We start from the raw sequence: 13,436 nt of genomic DNA on the forward strand, positions 1-13,436 counted from the left end.
ATACACTAAGATATACAATTCAACACAATTTCCTTTCTTGGACATCTAACTCACACTTGGAAGGTACCCTAACTTGATTCAACACAATTTCTCTTATAGAAATTTTCTTCGTTGCGGATCTTTTCTTGTAATTTGCTTACTTTCCTAAATGGCCTACATAACTCCTTGACGCCTGAAGCAAACAACTCTGACGCCTCATGCACAGAAAGTTACCTACTTCTTGGATTAGTTTAATGCAAAATTTTGAACTCAGGAACTTGGACCAGTTTCTCTACATATAAAAATTGTCAGGAAGAAATCTCCCGTTGTTTTCCACCAGAAACATTCTATTCTACTGAGAACCTAACGTCTTCAGAGTAAACCTGATTTGATTGAGTCTATTACAAGTAACAACCCATCGTATAAAATTCTGTAGATCATTCCTTTGAATATCATTTTAAAAAGTTGAGAAAATATGCTCTTTAAAACTAAGGGTGTGTTTGGTTAGAGGGTCTTGTAATAGCAAATGTAGTTGTACCATTGTTTTAAATATCCCCGACATGGCCCGATATATCCTTTTACAGGGCTTGCCGCAACCGATATGGTCTTCAAATATCCTTTACCGCTTTTTGGCTATTTTGAGTGATAAATCCCCGATATGGCCGATATATTAGCCGATATGTGGACCAATATATTTTTTTATATAGCTTGTTGCAAAATAATATACCGTGTTTGGAATTTTTGGGCAAGATATCAAGATTTCCCCATTATACAAATGACATTTTGCCCTAAAAAAGCAGATCGAATGTTGCAACGTTGCTTTGCACTTTTGTTTGTTTTAGAAGGTTGATTAGTGATCCTAAACATATATTATTCATATTTTGTATGCTTAAATTTCATTACATATGTTGAGATTACATTTTAATGCATTCTACTATGTATGCAAACATTCATTATGGCATTCCGATATATACCACATATCTCCAATATTTCCTCGATATCCGCAATCCGATATGAATTTTGGTCATCCGATATTTCCCCGATATCCGATATTTAAAACATTGAGTTGTACCCGCAAGTAGTGGCAACTTAAGTTGTTGTACTTACAAATAGCTGCAACACTCTAAATTTTGAGTGTGAATGCAACATCCTCATTTTTAGCCATGATGTTGCAACTACATTTGTAGTTCCAGCACCCTCTAACTAAACACGCCCTAAGGTTCCAAAGCTTGCACTTCCCAAGACTTCAACTAGGTATATAGCACATGCTTGGATCTAGACATTAATGGTTCTAGACGTTTTATCATAAACCACTTCAAGGGCTTCAGCATTAGGTCGAAAGGTCTGTGCTAAGTAGGGGTGTGACAGATAATACTATTCTGAAATCATAGTGCTGAAAGCATAGAAGACATGGGAATTGTCAAATGAAACTTACTGTATGGTGGGAGCTCAAAAGAAACCACTGTCACTAGTATGAGAAATGACTTCATGACAAAAGAAGATTAGTAGATGGTAGAAAAGATAATAAAAAGAAGTGTTTCTTTGGTTGAATGGGATTGTCTTGGTAAAAGTTCTCAAAATAGAGATAATTACAACAAATAGAAGTACAGATATGGTCTAGCTTGGTAAGTTAATTTCCTACAACTTCTGGACCATATTTCTATATATGTTTAAATAAACAAAATAAAATTCACAGCTAGCTAATCACATCGAACACATGTATATATAGAACTATAGAGCGAATCAATATTGTTGAATTTTGAAAGCATGATGAGAACAGTTTCTCAAGTAATCAAGACAAACAACTGGCTTTCATTTATACAATTTTAAAGTCGAGAAACAATTCAACTTAGAAATATAGTTAGAAGAGTAAAATGAAAGAAGTGATCCAAAGCGAAGGAATCTAAAACAAATAGCGAAAAACAAGATATTACGTAAATAAAACAACCTCGAAGACAGATGGACTGGAGCTCACAATTAGCTAAACTACACCAAATACAGGGTTCGCCAAGCAAGGCAAATTCAGCCAACTGCAAATTATTAGACATGAGTAACACCCCTGAAAATTTTGCCACTTAACACTGAAAAATAGGAACACAGATTGTTCTCATGATCAGTGAAAGATTCGAAATTGACACATTTATGACTACTAGAGAAGAGCAAGCAAGAAAGAAAATAGTGATAAAATATTCCAACATCAACAATAGACAGTGTGACTAATCAAGAAAGAAAATATTCCAACATCAACAATAGACAGTGTGACTAATCAATACCCATTGGTACTAAGACTGGAAAATGACAAATCAGTCCAGAAATGTTACAAATAACCAGAATTCTTTGAATTGCTAAGAACTGTTTAAAGAACTATCTGAATAATAATAAAATTCCTGAATGATTGAATTGGATTACGATCACAACAAAAGGAAAAAAATTGAATGGAACTCCATTGTAACTAGATAACAATCTGGCTTAATCAAATACAATAAATAAATCTCAATCTCCAAGTACACCATAAACATGAAAATTTATGATATACCTGGTTCTAAAACAATGCTGAACTAACAATCATTACAATTCTCCATCAAATCTAAAGCATTCATTGTACCCATCCATTCCTCTTTAGGAACAAACCACTAATTGGGAGATTGCACTGCTCTCGCCCACTTAAAATCATCCACATTGGCCAATTCCCCATATACCCTTCAAGCTTAGCTCGAACCCCTCACTTCTTCATCAATCCCTTCATTTTAAAAAACCCGATAAGGACCAAAACTCACACCAGTACAATATTCAATAATAAGGATCTCACCTCTCTTCACATCTATGGCAAGTATTCGTATTGCCCCCTAAAACCCCGGGAAACTAATGAATAAAGACAAAACCCAAACTTTGCCATAAGAACAACAAAATATTATCAAAAAGTAAAAGAAAAAATGGAACAGATCTTAATCGTTCCAACAGGTTCACACTCCACATTCTTCGACTAAAATCATCTTCCTGACGAAATACTCTGATCAATTAGTACCCCTATATTTTTATTGATGACCTCATCTAGAAAATATCTCTTCACCTCAACTAGCTCCTCATCACCCTTCCTCTTCTCTCTTATCTCCATCTTCCTCTTCACCTAGATCCTAACGAAAACTCTTCTATTAGATTCTCCAATCTCCTCTCTCTTTACTTTCTTCATTTTAACAAATTAATACAAAGTGCAATTGAGCTTTTCAAGAAATCCTTGGCCTACCCGTTACAAAATTGCTCACTGGATCCAATGTGATTTTTGAAAATTAAAGTGATCGTGACTGGAAAAAGGACGGTTTCAGAAGAATTCAAACTGTTCCAGAAAAATTGATGAGAGTGATAATATGGGTCAGGTCTATATACGTTATTAGGTATATAATTTCAAACCCTTAAATATGTCACTTCCTTTTTCTACTAGTTTCAGTTGCAAGTGCACTATAAGAAGAAATATTATAATATTTAATTGCCTCTTCACCTCAACTAACATGTCATGACTCTTCCTCTTCTCCTCTCTACTCTTCATCTCCCTCTTCACCTCCATCTTCCTCTTCTCTCTGTCTTCCTCTTCTTCTCTTCTCCCAAAATGATCATACGGATTGAAGCACCTGATTTTTGGCAGTTCAATGTAGTTTTATAATTAATTTGGTTCAGGTCAGGTTGAAAAACCTTCAACCCGCGTTAACCGAACCTGTCGTATGCTCCTCAAACTCTTATCGTGATACCCCTCGTTTCTATTTCTACCACGAACACAATGAGGCCCACCCATGTGGCCTATCCATTTCCTAATTAAACTCCAGCCAGCTGTTCCTAATTGAACTGCAATAATTTGGTTCGCTTCGGTTCCCTGTTTAGTTTCAGCTTCATAACAATTGTCCAAAATCAACCAAACTGAACTGTTTGCTCACTCATATTCCTTGTTAATGACGACATTAATAGTAAAAAAATTGCATAAAAAGTTCAAGAACATAATATTATCTACAAGTTAAAGTTAGCTCATTAAATAATAAAGTTATTGCCATTTTCAGTTCAAAGGGCTAGCTATTCAATTAAGTATTCATGATTTAGAGTTCCCATAAGCAATCAAATATTATAATATTCCTTCTTATAGTGTACTAGCAATTGAAACTAGTAGAAGAAGGAAGTGATAGATTTGAGGGTCTAAAGTTGTCGACCTGATACCATTTTCGGATCAAACCAAAAACATCAGTCTTTGCCGTCAGTCACTTCAATCTTCCAAGACTACACTAAATTTTGTGAGTGGTTCACTGCCTATGCAATATATTCATGAATGTTAAATCAATTACACTTGTGTACATTTTGAACATGCATGTTCAATTTCACATATAACTAGATCTTTCTAGTCTATTATTAGCAATTACTTGTACGTAGAAGAATTTCTAAGTTCCCGATCAACAACAGCATGCATAGGCATTGAAGAACTAGCGCATAATGATCATAAATTACTACAAGCTAAGTAAGAAATATGCTGCTAATGAGTAATGACGCCATCCACAGTCAAATTATTTGACATTTTACTTTCAATCTGAAACAATTATTAAGTTTAACATCTAATAAGTTTCTAAAGAGTTTAAAATAGTAAAAATATAAATTAAATATAAGTTAATAAATATACGAGTATATTATAGGTAGAAAAGGGGAAATTTTTAAAAATTAAAGAAAAAATGTGAGCCAACTAGTGACCCGAACCGTCCGTTCACGGGTCAAATCTAGCCCAGTTCATTGCGGGCCGTAGGGCAGGTTGGGTCTAGCCCCAGACTAGGGGGAAAAGCATCAAGCCTAGCTAGCCAACGCTCAACGTGGACCGTGTCTGAACTAGCCTGGCTAGAGAAACGGGCAGCCTGGTTCATAGGTTGCCCGACCCGGCGCACACTCACCCCTATATTTGATCCCCAATTAAACATTATTTGCGGCATTTAACCAAGATTTAACTGAAGTATTTCACCCATTAATCTACTGAAATATTCCTAAATTTAGCAATTCTTGTGAGCATACCATATCTATACAATTTGACTTTCCATGCTTTCATAGAATGGTAATAGAAAATAGAGGGTTGGCAGATAGTTGTAAATTTTAGTTCATTTTTTTTCCGATTGCTTCTGAATTTTGAAATTAGTCCACCATTGAAATTGCTATTAGCTTGCCAATTTTTCTTGTATCTTAATGCTGCTTTTAATTGGACGCATTAATTGAGACAATTTATAAGGAGCAAAAAAATAGATCAAAGATTTTTAATTTTTAAACTTAGTGGACAAGTAGGTTTATGGGAAAAACTGAATATAGATGAGAGGAGTTTAATCTAATTTACAATGAAGGAGAAGAATACACGAGTTCCACTATGAATTTCAAATAGGCTAAAAGGCTATTTTGGTCTTTGTACTAGAGCTTTATAATCAAACTGGATGTAAGCTTACACCTATTTTAACTCTTTGTTAAATGTTCCATCGAATATATTTACTAATTTAACGAAAGTAATATGAGTGCTGACTGAGATAGTATGTCCATCCAACTCATGAGCATATGAATCGTTTGAGAGAAAAACTAACTCTATGATGGAAGCATGAAAGAGGAATAGAGCAAAGGTCCGATGAACTCTAAGCAAACCATAATGAAACCCTGAGTAGCTGAAACAACCAAACAAACAAAGTCAAATGTGAGAATCCTGACACGTGCTTCGTCTTATTAGCTGAAACAACCAACCAAAAGAACATTCAAAATTCACACATTTATGACTAGAAGATGCACGGCAAGCATGAGACACGAACACTGACAAAATATTCCAGCATCAACAATAAGACGGCATGCCTAAAAAATACTAATTGGTTGTAAGACTACCAAAAATGACAAATCGGTTGTTAAATGTTACAAAGATAATTATTGACCTTTGAATTTCTATAAATTGCTCAAAATCATTTGAAGAACTGTGCTAACAACAGAAGGCTTGGCAAAAGAAAACTTGAATGGAATTCCATAGAAACTAGATAACGACCTGGCATATACAATGCAATATTTCAAACATAAAACACACTCATGTCATCACGAAGCACAATCCTCAAAACTCATCAAAGGTGAATTACTTGAAACACTGTATTGCATACCTGGTCCTAAAAACAATGCTGAACTAACAATCATCAAAATTCTCCTCCAGTTCCGAAGCATTCACCGTATCTACCCATTCTTCTTCAGGAATCAAACACCAATTCGGGGATTGCACTGCTCTCAGCCACTTAAAATCATCCACATTGCCCCAGTTCCCCGTCTCCTCATCAAGCCTCGACTCCCTCAACTCGTCATCAACCCCTTCATAGGAAAACCGATAAGGACCAAATCTGACCCCACCACAATCTTCAATAATCGGCCGGCTCCGAACCCTAAGATAAAAATCAGTCTCCTTCGCTTGATGAATCCTGATCTGATGAGAAGCCAGCACAAACAAACATCCTCTCACTTCTTCGATCAAGATCGATCCGAGCACCGGCCCACAAAACACCCTACAGTTCGTAAGCCTATTAATAAACAATGCCCTAATTCTCCCCTTTATGTAAACTTCACATGAATCAAGATCGGACAACGTGAACTCCCCATTTCCTTCGTCCAAAACCCTAAAATTCTTAACCAAAACTGCACCTTTCTTGCTCCTAATCCCCGGCGAACTCTTAATCTCTTTTGTCGGAAGATTCGCGTCGGATTGGGGTTTTTCTTCGCTCTGTTTGAATAATTCCGCGGGGTCTTTCCTTAGCGCCGATTTATTTTTGAAAGAGAACTTCTTTCTGGGGATTAATTCGGAGCTGGCTTTTTCTAGGGCTCCTTTGAGATCGGAAATCGATTTGAGAGAGGACCGGAGCTCGTAAGAGGGGAGAAAGTAAGAGTTTTGGGCGAGGACCCGCTCGAGATCCGAGATTGAAGTAGATATTTTGTCGAGGTCCGGTTTGGCGACAGCGGGATCGGGTTTGGAGTCGGAGGAGAGAAGGCGGGTGAGATCCGATTCGATGGAGAGCTTGGTGGAGGAGAAGAGGGAGAGGAAGGACGAGAGGGAACCGGGTTCGGGTTTGGACTGGTTGCGGGTTGAGGAGCGGGTTTGGTGGAGGTTGGCGAGGCGGTCGAGCATGGCGAGGTGCTTTTTGTGGGTTTGGGCGTCGGGCTCCGTTTCCGATGTGGGATTTTTGTCTTCCATCGGGGAGGGTTGATGAGAGGAGAGAGGGGGCAGAGGAGTGGAGAGACCGAGAGAGAGAGAGAGAGAGAGGAGGGAGCGGATGTGCGATGATGGTCTCTGGGTACAAATTAAACTAGGTTTTCTCGATATCAGCCGTTTAATAAATTAAAATTAGTTATTAGTCCATCTTCGTCACTTTGAAAGGCCAAATATCTAGTAAGGTCTTATCCATCATCCGCTGCTTGGAAACTCCCCTTCGCTTCTCACGTTTTCCAATAGTTTATATCACTCTAACAATAATATTTAAAAAAACCTCTTCATATATTAGTGTTGAGTATTATAGTGTTAAAGTTATTTTTTAATAATTATTTTACCAATAATAAATTTCAAACTTCAAAACAATCTTAACAAAAATATACCAAGAATATATGATATTAGTTAAAAAATTTGTTATATTTTATATAATTATATCTAATAAAATCTGAAAATAATAGGTAAATCAAATATATTAAAAATTTTAACTGGTACACATCAAATTTGGAAATCATCAGTAGATCACTAAAAATTTAAATTTTTCAAAAAACAATCCAAAATTTTAGTAATTGTAAAAATACTTTACCTTCAAAATTTCAGAGTTACAAGAAACATTCTAACATTTGAAAACTTACCACCAACACATGAAACATAAAAATTATAAGCATCCAACTTAAATTTAAAATTTTCATAAAATACTATCAAAGTTTAATAATTACAAGACACACCCTTAAAATTTTGAAATCATAAAAATGCTGAAATTTGGCAAAGAAAAGAGGAAATGTTTGATATTATTACATTAAGATATATAAATTTAACTTTCAAGTTAAATTTTATCATCTCTTTTCAGCATCTAAAAGTAGTCTAAGTTGATGCCCAAAAAAAATAACAATTATAGTAGATTAAAACTATCCAGTTGAGGAATAATAATTTAAAAATATATGATAGATTAAAAATTAATGTCACTGTATAAATTCAAGGAACCACATATAATTTTACTAATAACATTCATTGATATAAGACAAATTAATAAAAGACTGTAATATAATAGGTTAGCATTAATTGATTATAATGTATAAATATTTATCTCTAATATTGATAATATTTATAGGGTTAAAAAATACAATGAGTTATGTATGGAGAAACTATCATAAAGTTAAGAGAGATCCATTAAAAGAACTAAGTTGTTTTTATTTTAAATGGAGAAGTGAAGGAAACAAACTCAAAATTCGAAAACATCCATGAATCACCCGAATTGATATTGATAAAAGGCATATCTAGCAAAGAAGCACTGACCGAGTTCCTCTTGAAGAACATATTGAACAATTTTGTCCTGATTAAAAAGCATTCTTCATGAAAGATACAAGAAAAATCAGTAAATACTTATAAATTTCATATTTTATTCTTGCAATACTAAAGGAATCATAAATTTAATATAAAAACATATATAAAACTTAATATAAAATTACATATAAATAATCTTGCAATAGAAACTAAAATAAAGACGTTGATCAACTATATTGCGAGATATAATAAGCTAGATAAGATGCGGAAAATTACTATAATGGACAAAAAGTATTCGCATGATACTTAGTTACCATAAAAATTAAAATTGATATTTTTTCCTATATAGTGGCACGACTCTGCAAATAACCTTATTTGGGGATATGACTACCAACAAAGGATTGACTTTTAAGGACACGATAAAAAGTAAGCATGTAATAGTACTATCAGATTTTAAGATATTTAAATATAAAAGTAACATATTTTACAACTAAAATTCTTATTTTTTGGTCAATAAAAAAAATTATTCATTCACCAAATATGAAAATTTTATATACATCACGATGCTCAGCTTTTAACACAAACTAAGAAGTCAAACATTGCTATAAAGAGGAAACTAAGCCTCAAGATATAGTGGGTAAACAATCCATGTTAGCACTAAATTCTTATTAAATGCCACTAAACATAAAATTCACATTATATTCAAATTTGTAGGGAAGATATACATGTCATCGTAAATTGTGTTAATAATATATATCAATCCAAAGATACAACTTATTAAAGAGATAAGAGAATGATAAGTAAACACAACAAACATCCATATAACAAGATAAAGAAAAAATATTACACTTTAAAGCTAATATACGTGGCTCATTTAGAACAAGCTGTTAAAACAAAAGCATCTCTATCAAGGCTCTTTATAAGTACAACACAAATTTAAATCATTGAATATTTTATAAAATAGCTTAATTTTTTTATTAAAATTAGGAATCTTTAGAAGGTATTTTCATGAACTATTTTAATATTTTTATATGGTTATGTGGATGCTTTTATCATATAAAAGTGTACTAGAATTAGCATTAATCTTTATTTTATGATTTTTTCTGAAGTCTACCAATGATAGTAACAAAATTTATATTCTCTTCAGTTTCATTCTAGCCCACTTTTAATTAATCATTTAGGCTTATTAGCTTTAATTATTCATCCTTTTTTTATAGGGTAATTTTCAAACATTTTTCACTTTTACAATATTATACCTTCTCAAATCAAGCTTGGTTTCATGTCGGTCCAAATAATATGAAAATTGAAAGTAGCTTTAGATTACATTTATTTCTTGTCAATTCAATTATTAACATGAAAAAAATTTAAATTTGATGTAGCTCATCCTAACAAACATTAAAGAAAATAAATAATCACAATACTAAAGTTTAGAGACATAAGTGAGCAAAAACAATCAAAGTTGAACTGAGGAACAAATTTTAGTAAAGAAATAAATAAAAAAATACTTAATTATAGTATTTAACCATGTGCATTTGTACGTGCATAAAACCTAGTATTTACCAAAATTTGAGTTTTTTCTTGGGATTATTTATAGTTACATCCCACAGTTTACCCTATTTGTAACTTTAGTATTCTTTTGCCCAATAAGTACCCCATACTTTAAATAATTTATAACTTTCATACCTCTAAAGTTTTTTCTTGCCCAAAATGAACCCAAAATTTCAATAATTTTTTTACTTTGATACCAAAAATTTAAAATTTTTCATTTTAGTATCACATCTTTAACAAAAAGTTAAAGTTTGGATATCAAAGGTAAATTTTGTTGAACTACGAGGTATTAAAGTTGTATTTTGTTTAACTATGGGGGTTTTAGCAAAAATAAATATGGGGTATCAAAACAAATTCTATTGAACATTGGAATATTTTTTGGGCAAGAACAAACTTTGGGTACCAGAGTTAGAAACGAGGAAAAGTCTGGGGTATTTAAGTGCGAATAACCTTTTCCCCCTTACAAACACTCTCCTATGGAAAAAAAATTCCACATTTTTTCCTACAAAAAAACGTCTTTGCTTTATTAAAATTGCATGCTCTTTTCTTATCAAAATAGTGAGCAAGTGAAGGGGGATTTCTAGCTTTCTGCATTGCGAATTCAAACAAGGTTGGAGAATGGTTTAGGAAGAGAAATAATAGGAATGATCTCATCTAAACAGGAAAGGACAAAAATGCCCATTTTGTTTTTCAGCCTAATTTTGTATTTCTACTATTTTTAAATTATAAAAAAGCCTAATTTTGGAGTACCGAAGCAATCCTCTTCTAAAAATATGGAAAGAATTGGGTTGTGGGGTGTGGTTGCAATTCAGTTTCACTTTTATCTTTTTTTCTAAAATTGTTCTTGATATGAATGGAGAAAGCGTGGCAAGTCCTAAGAGCGTCTCCAATGGAGCGCTAAAACTCCATTTTAGAGTGTTTTGGCGCTCCAATGGAGCGGCAAACATCCCGCTAAAAAAAGCGGGATGCTACAGTGTTGCGCCAGAAATGACGCAACACTGTAGCATTGGCGCAATTAAATTTTTTTTTTGTGAAAACTTTTTATGGAATATCTTATGAGAAGAAATACAGAAACAAACTTTTCTTTCTTTTGTTATTTATATTTGTATTAATAATATATATTATTTTATATTAACTATTATAATGAAATTAGAGTATAAAATAATTATTAAAATAAATTCAACAACGGAAAAAAATAGATAATTTAATCCAAACATTTAAAATTTCATAATACTAGAACCAAATGAAAAAATAAGAAAAACTACACCATTTAGATAAAAAATACAACATAAACATTAGGACATAAAAAAATTAGTTAAATATATTATTATAACTAATTATATGTGATGTTAAATGTAAATCTTTAGTTGAATTTGTGAAAGTAATATTTTAATTTGATTTAGCATTTAATTTTTATATTTTTATTTTATTCATAAAATATATTATTATAATTAATTATATGTAATGTATTATATAATTATATAATCTGTTAAATATTTTAAATAGATAAAAATGTTAAAAGATAAGAATAATAAAATGAATATTCTTTTTGGTGTAACATTTGGTGTAATGGGTTGGAGATGAAATAGTGATTTGGTGTAAAAACTACACCATTTTGTGTTTTTGGGTTGGAGATGCTTTAAGAACACTCTTTGGAATTTGTAGACTTTGTGACCAAAAGGGTATACCACCAAATATGTGGACCAAAAGCCTAGCTTTGTTTAATAGTAGTAACAAATAAATATTTTTTCTTGGCATTTAAATACCTATTGTTTATTTACTAAAATAGGTTTTACTACCTTCTTTTCGTTACATGTTGGAATTTCCTATTGAATTATGTAAGGGGGGTTAGTCACCTAGAACTTAAAACTAGAACTGGTATAATCTGTAGGATAAATTTTTAAGGTGTTAGTCACATAGAATTAGGAAATGGGATAATTTTTTATAGTGTTAGTCAAGTAGAACTTGTGTAGAACTAAAATTATATTATTCTTTTGATGCGTTAGTCAAGTAGAATTCTATTAGAATTAGAATTGGGATAATTTGTCATAATTATCCCACTAATTATACCACCTATATATATGGCCATCAGTTCACCGCCCTAAAATTATCCTCCCCGTCGAAAGAAAAACAATCGGCAAAAAAAAGTTCTCCGCCCAATTTCACCGCTTCCCTTCCGCCCCCCTCCCTCTGGTTAATTTCTCCGCCCTAGTAGAAATTTCTCCGCCTCTCTTCTCTCCGAGCCTCTTCCCATCCAGTGCGTCGTCTCCGCCGTGTCATCTTCTCCGACTTCACCAACTCCTCCGGCGCCGTCAACGAGATCAGGTAATATATGGTTAAACAACGATCTAGCTAGGGCATAAGTATATAACTTCAGTGCTTTGGATTTTAAATTAAGTTGATTATCAGGCCTTTAATTTGCTTGTAATTAGATCAACAAATCGATTCCTTTTTCTAATTAGATCATGGTACGCAAGCTTTTATGGTTAGGGTTTATATGAAATTAGGGATATGTTGCAATCGACAAAAAATTCAGAACGTCTTGTATATGATACGCAAGCTTTTAGGTCTCTGTATTCAAGGGCAACGATGTCATAGGCTCTTGTTGCTTCTTCTTGAGTGTCTGCAAATTTTTATCAGGAAACAATCGAATATTAGTCTCATGAGGATAAGTGTGAAATGCTTGTGATCGACAATTTTTTTTTACTTACTTTCCTCTTATGATGTAGGATGGCTTTTAAGCAGGAATTCAGCTCATGTGGGATTTTTGTTGGTCTGATATAAAAGCAAATATGAAGAACAGTCTTTGATTTATTAAAATAGGACATTTGGAAAAATATTTGGAAAATATTACATTGAATTTTCTACTCAATGTCTCGATAATGTGTTTAGCCACATATTGAAATTTGAAGATAAATTTTATCTAGTTGACTGCGGCTATCCAAATAGGCTACAATTTCTTGCTCCATACCGAGGTCAAAGGTACCATCTTTCAGAGTTCGGCCCTGCTAATAATCGACAACGACCACGAAATTCAAAAGAAGTTTTCAATCATCGACATGCGTCTCTTAGAAATTGTGTCGAGCGCATCTTTGGAGTCTTTAAGTCTAGATTCACTATTTTCAAGAGCCAACCTCCAGGTTTTCCGTATGCCACACAAATAAAGATGTTCGTTGCATGTGTAGGATTGCATAACTTTTTAAGATTGGAGAATACAAATGATGACTTCGATATTTATGATCTTCCACTAGAAGCTCCACGAAATGTTGCTGATGTAGATGATGATTCCGATGAAGAAGATGAGTTACAGACTCAACAGACTCAACGAGCAGCTGCGGGAGCTTGGAGAAATTCTATGGCAGATGCCATGTGGGATGATGGAAGTCGAGTCACTCTAGGA

General features: G+C 33.2%; 1 protein-coding gene across 5 annotated transcripts in view; it reads right to left on the reverse strand.

The window, feature by feature from the left end:
* Positions 1-7,277, reverse strand: part of LOC109833960 (tubulin-folding cofactor C) — a 12,851-nt gene extending 5,574 nt beyond the window's left edge. For 3 of the 5 annotated variants that reach the window (XR_002245401.1, XR_002245400.1, XM_020401843.1), the window contains exon 1: positions 6,117-7,277. Coding sequence is in view for 3 of the 5 variants with exons in the window: in XM_020401843.1 (XP_020257432.1) it covers positions 6,140-7,192 (1,053 nt within the window). In the remaining 2 variants the exon portion in view is untranslated. Of the gene's footprint in view, positions 1-2,056; positions 2,720-5,351; positions 5,643-6,116 lie in introns of those variants that run through there. The other 2 variants (XM_020401845.1, XM_020401844.1) reach the window with 2 other exon arrangements.

This window comes from Asparagus officinalis, chromosome 3, assembly GCF_001876935.1.
Source record: "Asparagus officinalis chromosome 3, Aspof.V1, whole genome shotgun sequence".
Taxonomy (NCBI): Eukaryota; Viridiplantae; Streptophyta; class Magnoliopsida; order Asparagales; family Asparagaceae; genus Asparagus; species Asparagus officinalis.